The sequence below is a fragment of the Pocillopora verrucosa genome, chromosome 10, assembly GCF_036669915.1.
Source record: "Pocillopora verrucosa isolate sample1 chromosome 10, ASM3666991v2, whole genome shotgun sequence".
NCBI lineage: Eukaryota > Metazoa > Cnidaria > Anthozoa > Scleractinia > Pocilloporidae > Pocillopora > Pocillopora verrucosa.
The window spans coordinates 4,054,062-4,066,528 of record NC_089321.1 but is presented as its reverse complement, the minus strand read 5'-3'; the positions used below and the strand labels follow the sequence as shown (position 1 = coordinate 4,066,528).

The 12,467-nt window shown below is 37.7% G+C and overlaps 1 protein-coding gene across 1 annotated transcript; it reads right to left on the bottom strand.

Moving 5' to 3' along the window:
• Window positions 1-1,019: 1,019 nt before the first annotated feature.
• LOC131788392 (methyltransferase-like protein 27) lies at window positions 1,020-12,202 on the bottom strand. Its single transcript, XM_059105477.2, has 4 exons — window positions 11,905-12,202; window positions 2,744-2,845; window positions 1,976-2,351; window positions 1,020-1,427 (listed from the first exon to the last, which is right to left on the bottom strand). The coding sequence occupies exons 1-4, from the start codon at window positions 11,923-11,925 to the stop codon at window positions 1,258-1,260; spliced, it is 669 nt and encodes a 222-aa protein (XP_058961460.2). The 5' UTR covers window positions 11,926-12,202; the 3' UTR covers window positions 1,020-1,257.
• Window positions 12,203-12,467: the final 265 nt, after the last annotated feature.

Below are 12,467 nucleotides of genomic sequence, written 5' to 3'. Positions count from 1 at the left end.
TATGAAGTTTGTTTTCCGAGTTTGTCTTTAAAAGGTTTGGTAGAAACTTATTAACAAGAAGAGACCAGCCCATCGAAACAAGACAAACCACGAACAAGTCTTTTCCACCTAGTCGGAAAGGTTTTAATGTCAAGAAACAAACTGAACACGGGCTGTTACGAACCATATTAATTCAAAATTTAATCTCGTGAGTTGTATTAAAGTGTTGCGGTTATGTTACGAAGTAATTCCTTTCGTTGTCTCGGCTCTAAGTCGAGTCTTGGTTGTTCTGTTGCTACTTGCCGACTCGTTTGTTCCGAAATTTCACTTTCAATTAACGGAAAAAAGCTTGAGATAAGTCTATGCAGCTAAACTCTCGTATTTTCCAACAAAAGTACAATATTTACCTTTCCTGAAGAAGAGTACACACTTCCTTCCCTATCGAGGACGTTTCTTCGTACATCATCATTCCAGCTCTCGTCTTCAGAACCTCATCATACACTTCCTTACACTTCGACGACTAACGTGTTTTACTGTAAATTCTACAAAATTGCTTGGAAATGGATTACGAACAGCAACCAATCACAGATGTTGACGTGCGCACGACTCATGACACATTTTTAGCAGCCGACCAATCAGACACTTCGTCCAAACTCCTGGACTCACATAATTTAGACCGACAGTACTGATGGCGATAAAGGAAAATAAAGAAACCGTTCTTTAATTGGGTGTAAATATGAGAATTCCCTGCTAGCGGTCGGATATTTTTCCGGTTCGTGAGGCCACGTTAGAAACTTTATTTTTTTTTCTCTCGTACCCGCCATTTTTACGGACTCTCGCTATTACCGGCGGACACTAAATCTCCCCCCGAGAGTGTCCGCAATAACGGAGGTCGACTGTATGTGTAAACTAAATGTGATCGTGCAGGAAATAGACTCTAATACTCTTAGAATGACCTTAAAAGGAACACTAGTCAAGCAAACCAGACACACAGTTACGGCTTTTCTTAGCGCTGGAAACAGAACAGGACAGACACCAAGCCAATTCACTCTTTTTTTTTTAATGTAAAGACAATTCTTAGATAACAATAAATCTTGCCTGACATATACTTCAATTACCTAGTAAGTATACCTAGCTCCCTTTCAGTCCCAGGGACATCTCTCGGAAAAATCACAACAAAAACACTGCAACAAACATGTCCTCAACAAGATCATCGAAAACTGCCTCGAAAGAGAATAGCATTTCCTGTGTTGAGTTTTGACTGCTTAACCTTAGAGTTTACTGACGCTGGTAAATGTACAAATAACACTCCTCTAAATTTTCTACCTGTACGAAAGGAATCTTCGCCTGCTGAACGAGTCGCCATTTTCCATTATTTTCCAACTCATTTAGTTTTTCTTCGTAATTCTTCTCTTCCACAAGACTTATATTGAAGCACAAAACCCCTCCTGCAAAAAACACATCATGAGTTCAAAGTTGAAAGTTAATAAATACCTTTATTAAATTTTCAACGTTTTGATTGGTTCACTCAATTCCGGTTATCTCCTCATATTCTGAGTCACCTTATGCGGAAATGCATCGCGCCAACTGTTGCGGAGCTAAAAAAAAAAAAGGCTGCAAATATCTAAAAGTTGAGGATTTAGTAAAAATCAATAAAACAATTATTTCATTAGCGCTTGTTTGATGCAAGACTGGTTTTAGCCAGCTCATATCCAACATATCCAACGCGTGTGCGTGGAATAATTTTTAAACATCGCGAGAGTTTTGACAAGGATTGTTGACTAGAATTCTTCTAAATCTTTGTTTGTAAAAGATAATATCAAATATGACAATTACTAAATCAAAGGGTAGAATTTAAGTTTAAATAGAATGATAATTCAACATTTTTAAGATCACTTGACCTTTCCAGGTCACGGAATAGTCGACCCTGTACTAACAAACGCAGGAAAGAAGCAAAAACTGAACGAAAGAGAAATATTCTCTATATCTCTCATACCTGGTTTGACAATTTTTACCATCTCCTCAAATGCACTGGGCCGGACATGCGAAGTGCATACCGCAGAGCTGCACGTCAATGCATCATACTCCGCGGTCTCGATACCATTTATCAGCTGATCAGTCATGGCGGCGCAGATAAGTTTATTGTAGACATTTTTCATCATAGCTCTGTTAAGCATTTCTTGCGACATGTCAAGGGCATCAATATTGGTATATCCAAGTTTGTTTAATTCTAACCCCAACAGACCTGTTCCAGCCGCCACGTCAAGAACTTTAAAACTTTTCTTGTCGACATCTGGAAACAGATTGCACACTGAAGCGTCGAAGTGCCTGGAAAATGGTCGAGGTACGTGGTAGTTGGGTTCTTGCATACTCTGATGGGGAATAAAAATCACGGTTGTGTTGGTCAAACCAGTGATTGTTGTTGTTGCTGTTGCTGCTGTATATAAGAGCCTAAAAAGTACTGCAGAGTTTTTTCAGATTGAGACCACCAAACTGGTGTCATGCATAAAACAAGCCTGAAAAAAAATTAAGGTTTCGACGGGATTCGAACCCATGCCTCCCGGATAATAGTTGGGCACTTCTACCAACTGAGCTAAGAAGCCACACTTCGTGAGAACCTGAAAAAAACACCGGTGCTTGCCTATCTTCTAAAAAAAACCGTTGTTAAGCAGAGTTTACTCTAGCAAAAATTTGAGCTCCGTGGTCTATGCTCGACGGGTCCCCACCCTATTGTTTTGCCGCGTCGACATCTTTTTTTAATTACCTGGTCATAGTTTCCGGCCCACTCATCGTATTCTCGAATGACGTCTCTCTGGGAGGAGTCGCTAGTAAATAGCCAAAGTCGATCTTGATAGTACTTGAAAATCTGTTGATAAAAAATTCAAATGTGTTAGAAATTCAAAGGGGTGATTGACAGATACGAAATACGTCTATTTAGGTGAGGTGTAAGATTCTCAATAAGTCTTGAAACCTAATGGAAAAAAGAAAACGATGATAATCTCATGTCATCTACCTTGAAACACTCCCTAATTTAATCCACGACAACTGGTGAACTGGCACAGTGTGGATGGCCTATCGGTTCATTTCTTTTTATTGTGATTGAAAGAAATAAATTTTACGGTTGACTTCTTTTACGACTAACGGTTAAATTTTTTTTTCCGTTTTACAGCCAAAGGTTAAGTCCATTGAGACTAGCCTGCAGAGCAGGCGTACTTTTAGCGAGCGAGTGCTCAGTAATTCCTAAACGAAAATTATAGACGCCATCTTTGACTTTAATTGCAGCGGAAGGCTGGGGAGAGATAGAAAATTTAACTAAGGGGTGAGCATTCTTAGCTTAAATACAGCCGCATAATTTTTGTTATCTTTTTATTCTAGTACCTGTCACACTAGCACGGTAAGGTAAGTAAGGGAAGGAAATTTCAAGTTAAAAGGAAGAAAAGGGAAATTCCTCTGGATATGTCTAATAGAAGAAACTTACTTGCATGACTACACTGATGAGGGCAATGAAAATTTATTTGTTCATTATATTTTAGTTGAGAAAATGTATGGGAAGGCTTTAAGAGGTACTGATCGTGCCGATTTGAAGGAAATGGGTGTTAAGACTATGGAAAGACGGTTTTTTTACTACTCGAAGAAATAAAGGCCCTCCTTAGTTCAAATTCGAGCTTGAACTCTACAGGTTAAGTGAAATTGCCACGTGCATTTGTTGTTGTTATGTACTTTTACGGTTTTGCATTTCAGGATCGCATGCTTATACAAAAGTTAACCCATTACACTCTAACATCAGCATGTACATTCTCCATTCTGTTCTCTCGACGTTTCCTAATAAAGTAATAAGGAAAATTTGTATAATAATCAAGAGTTGTTGACATTTCCTTAATTCCTGTGATCTTAATGTTTAAATATGGCAATGACTCTGTAGGGAGAAATTATATGCTAATCACTCTTAGAGGTCAAAGGGTTAATTCCAAGTGTAAGTACGAAAATACACAACCCTGTTCTAAGCAAAGATGAAAATGGTAATGGCCAGCAAAATGGTCTGCATGCAGTTTTTAATGTTTCGAAATTACTGTCTATCGACACCAAACTGTAATTTATATGACGTTTTTTTTTTGTGCCTAACCTTGCAAATTCATGAACCATACAGTTGTCAAATTCTTCTGAGTTTCCCTTTAATCTTTTGTTGAATTTTCAATAGGCCATTTTCGAGTTACCTTTCACCTCTGTGTCGAAATGAGTCTTCGTGCGAAACCATTCATAAGAAAATGAGTTTCACCTGCACATCCATTTTCATGCAAATCAAACTCATTTCCATTTGAATGGTTTCGCACGAGGACTCGTTGCAACGAAATATGCTTAAAAGAATAGAGAATACTTAGAATAAAGTTTTGAAAACCGTATCTCGTTATCTTTTGCGGGAGAGACAGTACACTTGAAAACAAAGAAAATAGCGCGCACACATGAAAATATCGAGTTTGACTAATGGTCGTGGGTCGTGGGTCGTGGGTCGTGGGTCGTGGGTCGTGGGTCGTGGGTCGTGGGTCGTGGGTCGTGGGTCGTGGGTCGTGGGTCGTGGGTCGTGGGTCGTGGGTCGTGGGTCGTGGGTCGTGGGTCGTGGGTCGTGGGTCGTGGGTCGTGGGTAGAATTCGTGTTGGTAATAGTTAACAATTAATGGTTCATAGTTCATATTTAATAATAATAATAATAATAATAATAATAGTACTTCTACTAATAATTAATTGTTATTATTGTAGAGGGGGACGGTTTTTTTTCGTGAAACGTTAGTAGCAGTACATAGCAGTGAACAGTGAACAGCTTTTTTTATGAGAATTACGAAACGATTGTTTTTTTTTTTTTCGCGAAATGTGACTTAAACCGTTATTGTGATTAGCTAATCATCATTCTGGGTCCCAGGTCTCTTTATTCCAACAGGTAATTTCACACCTTTTATCTTCGTTTCGTGAAATGGCTATTTCATATTGCGTGGAACGTGAATGGCCATTTTATTTTTCGTGAAAAGTGATCAAAGGACTCTCCCCTTTACCACCCTCAATTATGGTCTAAGTTTACATAATTAACATGACATTATGTATACAAATTAAACAACGCTTCTCTAGCTGTCAGGAGCCAGTAATAGGCTCCTACCAATCGTAAAATATTATTGTTTATTCCAATATCATCGCATCAGCTCGGTGAGACTACTATTTCATTGATTCACTTACATATAAGTTATACATAATTAATCCATCTAATCTATGCCAAAAAAATTTATACTGAACAATAATTATTAGTAGTACTATTAATATTATTATTATTATTAATATTATAATTATTATACATGAACTATTAACCATTAATTAGCAACTATTACTGACACGACTTGTACCCACACCCACGACCTGCGACCATTAGTCAAACTCGAAAATATTACCTTTTGTAACACAATCTCATCCGGCTTTGCCATACCTCAAGAACATACAGACAGGGAAATGAAACCTTAAACCTAACCCTTATTATCACATCACAAAGGAAAGTCATTAAAAGATATCTTAATAACAGCTAAGTCGGAAGATTTAAAGGCGCAAGCGAGTAGCAGGAGTCGCACAAGCCTATCAACACCTTTTGACGATCGACTGCCTTTTGCTTTCCGGGTTACCCGGCGTGACGCCATATGCATTGTAGAGTTCAGTGGTCAAGTGATTCCTTTCATTGCTCTAATTCAACAGTCCTTCATTCAAAGATTAAGATAATAGATTTACCATACAACACTCTCGATTAGTTAATTTGCTTTTACTTAGGAAAGTAGATTTATAACACAATTGAGTATACAATAGTAACGCTGTGTGACGCAACAATAGGCCTTTTGAATATGAAAGCAATCTTTGCAGTAATAAACACTACTTGAGCAGTAGTGAAAATAAGGCCTGAAAAAAAGATTTTAGGCTTGTACGGGATTTGAACCCATGACCTCTGCGATACCGGTGCAGCAAAGGTCATGGGTTGAAATCCCCTACAAGCCTGAATTTTTTACAGGCCTTATTTTCACTACTGCTCAAGTAGTGTTTATTACTGCGAAGATCGCTTTCATATTCAAAAGGCCTATTGTTGCGTCACACAGTGTTACTAAAGTATAGCTGAGAAAAATGCCGATCGGGAGGATTTTCGGGGCGCAAACCACCACCGCGTGAACAATGGTCGAAATCGGAGTGTGCAGCCTTGATTTCGTCTTTTAACATAAATAACAGTGACGGTAAAGCAAGCTTAAAACAGCAGAAATCGCCAGAAACTACATCGGACACACAGGATGTGAGTAAGTGTTATTGATTTTACGTGTAAAATAATCATATTTCGAAATATTTATCGTTGTAAATCGACCATATTTCATTCCCCATACTATTCCTATAGGTGGCGTAGACGTCTACTCGATTCGCACGCAAGACTCTTGGAGCCACGAGTGGCCACAAATTGAAAGATAGCTATGTTGAAAAAATGTTGAAAAAAATTTTAAAAAATGTTAAAAAAAAAATTTTAAAATGTTGAAAAAAAATTTAAAAAATGTTAAAAAAAATAAAAAAAATGTTGAAAAAAATAAAAAAATGTTGAAAAAATAAAAAATCTTCTTCAGTGGACAGAGCTTCGAAGGTAAGGCAAACAACAAACAATTAGATGAAGAGGATACTCAACGAAGCAACTTGATTAGTAAATACTAAGCTTGACTCTTGTGTTAAATATCCTGATTCTTTGATTTGTTGTTACTGTGTTCTATACTTGTAAAGTACGATTTGATTGCGATACGAATCGCGAAGCCCGAGTAAACGCTCTCAGAGCGTCTATTTTCGACAAGTGAGTCGTCTTTAAAAAAAAAAGCAATACGGCTAGTAAAACGTAATTCATTCCAGGATAAAAAACGTTAGATGCTACTTTTAATAATATATCCGATAGGTTGAAATCTTACGGTATTAGCCTATCGTACTCACTCCTTTTCAGGTGACGCGTGATTGGTTAAAAACATTCTTCGTGATGCGTGATTCAGCGTGATGTGTGATTGGAACCCCCCTTTGCCACCCTCTCAGAAGAAGAAGCTTACACTGGAAGACAAAGGCACATATGGTACCGAGTAGGTCTATAGATCTATGAATGTTAGAACAAAGCTTTGTTTATGGTGCTGCAATTAGCTATTTATAACAGTGGGAAAGTCTGTTTGAAAACATGGAAGTTAATAATTTATTTTTGGTAATAGAAGAGCAGGATTATCACTTGTTTATACCCATGTGTTCTAATAAGATACTTGTTGAATGTTCACTAATAGTATTTCTTTGCATCTTTTAGGAAGAGGATGATAAGCAGTGAGGTGTGCAAGTCTGGCCTGAAGACAAAGAAACCCCATCATTTAAAAAAATAGAACAGAGACAGGCAAACTAATAGCATTTCTTGATTGTCTTGAAAGTGATGAGTGGGATGCAATGCAATAAAGGAGATGGTATAAACGTATATGAGAGAAAGAACAAAGCAACATTAAGTGAAACTACAAGAAATACAGTGTGCACAGATGACTCAAACAGCACTAATGGATCACCCTCTGGTTTATTTGACAAGAAAAGAGAGGAATATGTCTACTATTTCGACCTAGGTGAGAGTTTATACAAACTAATTTTTAGAACTGTAATTTTATTTGTAAATGCTTCACTTCTTGACTTGGATCATGATGCAAATGTTGCATTTGGTTTATTGTGTTCTATGTCAAATGAAGTTTAAATGCAGTGCCATGCAGTTTGTAATATTTCGGCAAAATGTTTATTGAGTATTAAAGCAACAGAAGCTCTAAAGGCCTCAAAGTAAATCAGATTATTACTAAACTTGTTTTCAACAGTTAGAAGAGTACACATAATATGTAATTTGTCTGTGTTTGAGGTAGAAAGTTGGGGGGATTACTTCAGAACTGGTAGAAAAATGGTGCGGAGTGCATATTATTTTGGGGTGATTAAAATTTGTAGTTTAAATTTGTATATCTGTTATTTTTCAAGGAGGAAGGGAGTATACTACAAATGTATACCACCAAGTTCAGGCTTGACTGATATGCAGGTGTGTGATCTGAAAATATCTTGCTTGAAAATCTATTATTTATTTTTTTGTTTGTTTTCCAAAGCAGAACTGACACAGGCATTCTGTAATTGCATTGTATTGGTAGCACTGGACAAGCAATCAGTTGAAAACGTCCAGAAGTCTAGAGAGTTAGAGAAGCTCAAAAATTTTTGGGGCTGAGCCACCTCAGAGGGAAAGATAAAAACACTTTTATTGAGGCAATTATCAGTGCTCTTATCCAACATGGTTCTGTAGAAGCTGACAAGGATGCCAATCTAGCAAACCTGAAGAGAGACCAGCTGAAAACAGTGAAAAAACTTGAACTGTAAAAAACTGATCATTGTTAAGACACTGCACTTTATATTTAATTTTATTGTGCTGACAGCTTGCCATGTTGAAGGTTTGGTCTTAACCCTTTAACTCCCATGAGTGACCAAGACAGAATTTTTCCTTACAACATCAATACAATATCGAGCAGACAAGTGATAAGAATAAAGAAAAATATAAATTAAGGGAATATAAGTTGATCCAATACAAATTCTCCAAACAAACATCACGAGAACTGTATGGCAGACAGTAAGGAGAATTACTACTTGAGTTAAAGGGTTAAAATTAATGTAATTTTTAGTTTTATTTTTCACAACTAATTTACACATGTACTTGTTTATATTGTTTCTGATATTATAATATTTAAAACTTATTTTTCAAATGCCTTGCTGTCTTTTATTATACAAGTGTGAGTGTTTTACTGGAAAATTACATCCAGGACTGTAGTGACCAGTGTATTTTCCATATTCTTACTAGTGTGGAAATAAATGACTTCATTTTGTGCCTGATTCATAAAACCTGCCCACAGTGTGGTTCCTATTACGTTGGAAATCCAGATTTACTTTTTGGAAATTGTAAATTCCATGCTTCTGGTTTAAAAACAATTTCAATGTATGGTAAATTTAATCCATTTGTGGAATTATACTAAGACCTTTCTTGTAATTCAAATTTCCTCAGTGCGAAAAGTTATCATGGATATCCCAATATCCTTTCTTGCAAATTGAAATTTCCACGATAAACACTAATCTGGTCCATAAATAATGTCCACATTTGGAAAGCTTAAAAACCATCTGTGGATTCATGCAAAAGTCAAGTGTGGAAAAAGATAGTATTTAATCAAAAACCATGGAAAAATCATAAAAATACCATAAAAAATACACGCATGGAAAGTTGGCAATTTTTCCAGTGTATATATACATATTTATTTTTTTAAAGAGGGCACGGTAACGAATCTTGCAATCTGATTGGTTCTTTACCCGGTCAGTATTTTCCTATCTCTGCCCGCGGGCCATGGTAACGCTTTCGTGAGTCGCCGAGTACATCTCAACTTTCATTGCCATTTTTCATAAATACACCTCGTTTTGCCGGCTGGGCAGTATTTTTATGCAAACACATCGGTCACTACCTCAAGCCGACTTATGAATCCTCTCTTTTCTCTCTCTCAAATCACTTTGGTTGACAAAAAAATATTGGTTTCAGAATGAATTTGTATAAGCAATAGTGTCATTACGTTGGTTGACAAGCGGCCTAAAAACCGTCTGCAATTGATTTTAATCGTTCACAAAAAGTACCTAGAAAGTTAAAACGTGAGGTATTTGGTTACAGGTAAACTGAACAAAGGAACTTTCATTCATTTAATATCTGAATTTTCTCAAACAATTTGTTCGTAGTGAAAGAGCGAGCGAAGTTTTAATTTCAGTTCGGTCCGTATGGTAAAAAACTGTGACCTCGGCCTTGAAAATGCTGCCCTCGGCCTACGGCCAGCATTTTCAAGACCTCGGTCACAGTTTTTCACCATACGGACCTCCCAGCCGGCAAATAACATATATATATTCTGCTCTGCTTCAACGTATTGAGCACTGTTCCACGCGAAAATCGACTTGTAGACTTCCTATATGTGACCTCTCACGCGAAAACGTTCCTTACGGTTTGCCGTTTTGAAACGGTAGCCGTTCGTAAGCTGTTCATCAGCCGTTCGAACGGGATGGGATGCCGTTCGAACGCCTTGAGCTATCCGTTCAAAAACAATTAGGAGCCGTTCGAACGGATGGAGCTATCCGTTCAAAAAAAATTGGGAGCCGTTCGAACGGCTGGATCTACCCGTTCAAAAAAAATTGGGAGCCGTTCGAACGGCTGGAGCTATCCGTTCCAAAAATATTGGGAGCCGTTCGAACGGCTGGAGCTATCCGTTCCAAAAAAATTGGGAGCCGTTCGAACGGCTTGAGCTATCCGTTCCAAAAAAATTGGGAGCCGTTCGAACGGCTGGAGCTATACGTTTCAAAAAAGTTGTGAGCCGTTCGAACTGGATGTTCGTGGCGAACGGCTGGCGATATGTTTTGAAACCGTAGCTTACAATTCCTTTGGAAGGGATGTTTCGAGCCGTGATCCTGTCAAAGTTAATAGTCTTCGCACTGCGATCAGTCAAGAGTACATCGGACAGACTAAAGTTAGTTTGGTAAACACTTGAAGGTTCCTAATATAGCGTGTTTCCCCTCTGCAAGGAATTAAACTCTGCTTTGTTTAGAGCATGCTTGCCAAACCAACAGTACTATCGCGTGGGAGAATAACAGTAACAACATTCAACACGAACTTTGTAAATATAAGCATTGTTTACAAATGCCTTGATGAATAGTCACGGTTCTTTTTCTACTCCTCCATCATCTTTAGTTACGTAACATTCGATTATCGATACACATCTTTTATTCAAGATCAAGTTTATTCAACTAGTTTACCGAAAATGTTTTTACGTTTGACAGTATGCAAATATCAAGCGCTTTTGATTGAAATCAAAATGGAATCTCTTGAGGGAATACACCGTACCGTCGGCAAGATGTCAATCCACTCATTACCAATGCAAACACAAAGCGTGTGTGTTATTCATATGCTAAGTTGAAAACAATTACTCTCCATTTGTCCAATAAAAACTATAGAATTTCGATCCGCCGCACGCTATTACTCGGCACATCGTAAATTGTCACTATAAATTGTGCCTGTTAGTTCCGAAGATACATGGTGGGGAAAGCGTCGCCTGTGTTCGGAAACGAGATGTTTACAAAGTCAATTAATGGCGTTACATTACGAATTCTGGAAATGGTTGCATGACAATTATTTTAAAAGAGAACGCAGACTATTACCGGCTTTTGTTTCTCCCCCGCGAAAACGAATTTGCTTTACTCTCAAAAGACTTATTATTTTCAAAACAGGATTAGATTTATTCTAAGTTTTCTATCAGTTTTCAGATCTAAGCGGCGCGTGTCGCGTTTATCTTAATTACTGTCATTTCGTTCGAATGTTTTTGATCGGCCGTTCAACCGTTTACTTTGACCTTATCCGTTGAAAACTTCAGCCGTTCAGCCGGTCGAAATTTTCCTTCAGCCGTTCAGCCGTTCGACTTCAACCGTTCGAAACTTTTCTGAAGCCGTTCAGCCGTTCGACTTCAACCGTTCGAAATTTTTCTGAAGCCGTTCAGCCGTTCGACTTCAACCGTTCGAAATTTTTCTGAAGCCGTTCAGCCGTTCACGGCATCCGTTTTAAACGGTTTCTCTATCCGTTTGTCATCCGTTCACATACCGTGCGTTCGACCGTTCGAACGGATACCGTAAGGAACGTTTTCGCGTGAGAGGTCACATATATATATATATATATATATATATATATATATATATATAAATATATATATATATATATATATATAAATATATATATATGAGGCCTCGATTTAGAAATATTACCTTCGGGATCAATCAGTATCGTATCAAAGCGCCTTAAGTCGAAGTCCAGGCAAAACTTTCTTACCTCATTTGTCTTGTTTGCCATATGTATCTGAATAAAAGCGATAACACCACCTCCCACCGTAAATCCTTCGGCCTGATACTTGTATACGTGATAAAGGTTTGTTAAAACTACAGAATACACGGCCACTTATTTACATCTCATTAAATCACATTACATCATTCTGTGTTTTTCTTTGTTCTTCAAGGCATTAAGTCTATCTGTAAGGCGAAACTCTGCTATTGAAAGTTGAATGTTGTCGCCTTGATACGGTTCACACAAACGAAACACTCATGATTTTGGCGGGTGAGTGCTTCTCACATTATTTTCCTAAAAAAATACTAGCGACTAAATACAGGAATGGCTCCGACCTGTGATTGGATGATAAAAATAGTAAAAGTTAATAAGTTAGATCTTAACTCCTTGCTCATGGGTATTGTTAACCGCGTGTCTCGAAGCGGAACAATGAAATATCAATGTGAAAACACCGATGAGTCAAAGAAGAAATGGCTACTTACACAACGAAGAGAAGGCAGAGTCTATCTTGTTCAGTGGGGTCCTTCAGCGAGGTCGTTCAGCGATATTCC

What these genes read in the sequence shown, in the direction of transcription:
- LOC131788392 (XM_059105477.2), bottom strand. Translation starts at nt 11,925, where the DNA reads ATGGCAAACAAGACAAATGAG. An exon ending in TGGCAAACAAGACAAATGAG is followed by an intron (nt 2,846 to 11,904) that starts GTAAGAAAGTTT and finishes TTTTATCAACAG; the next exon opens with ATTTTCAAGTACTATCAAGA. An exon ending in GGTAAAAATTGTCAAACCAG is followed by an intron (nt 1,428 to 1,975) that starts GTATGAGAGATA and finishes TGTTTTTTGCAG; the next exon opens with GAGGGGTTTTGTGCTTCAAT.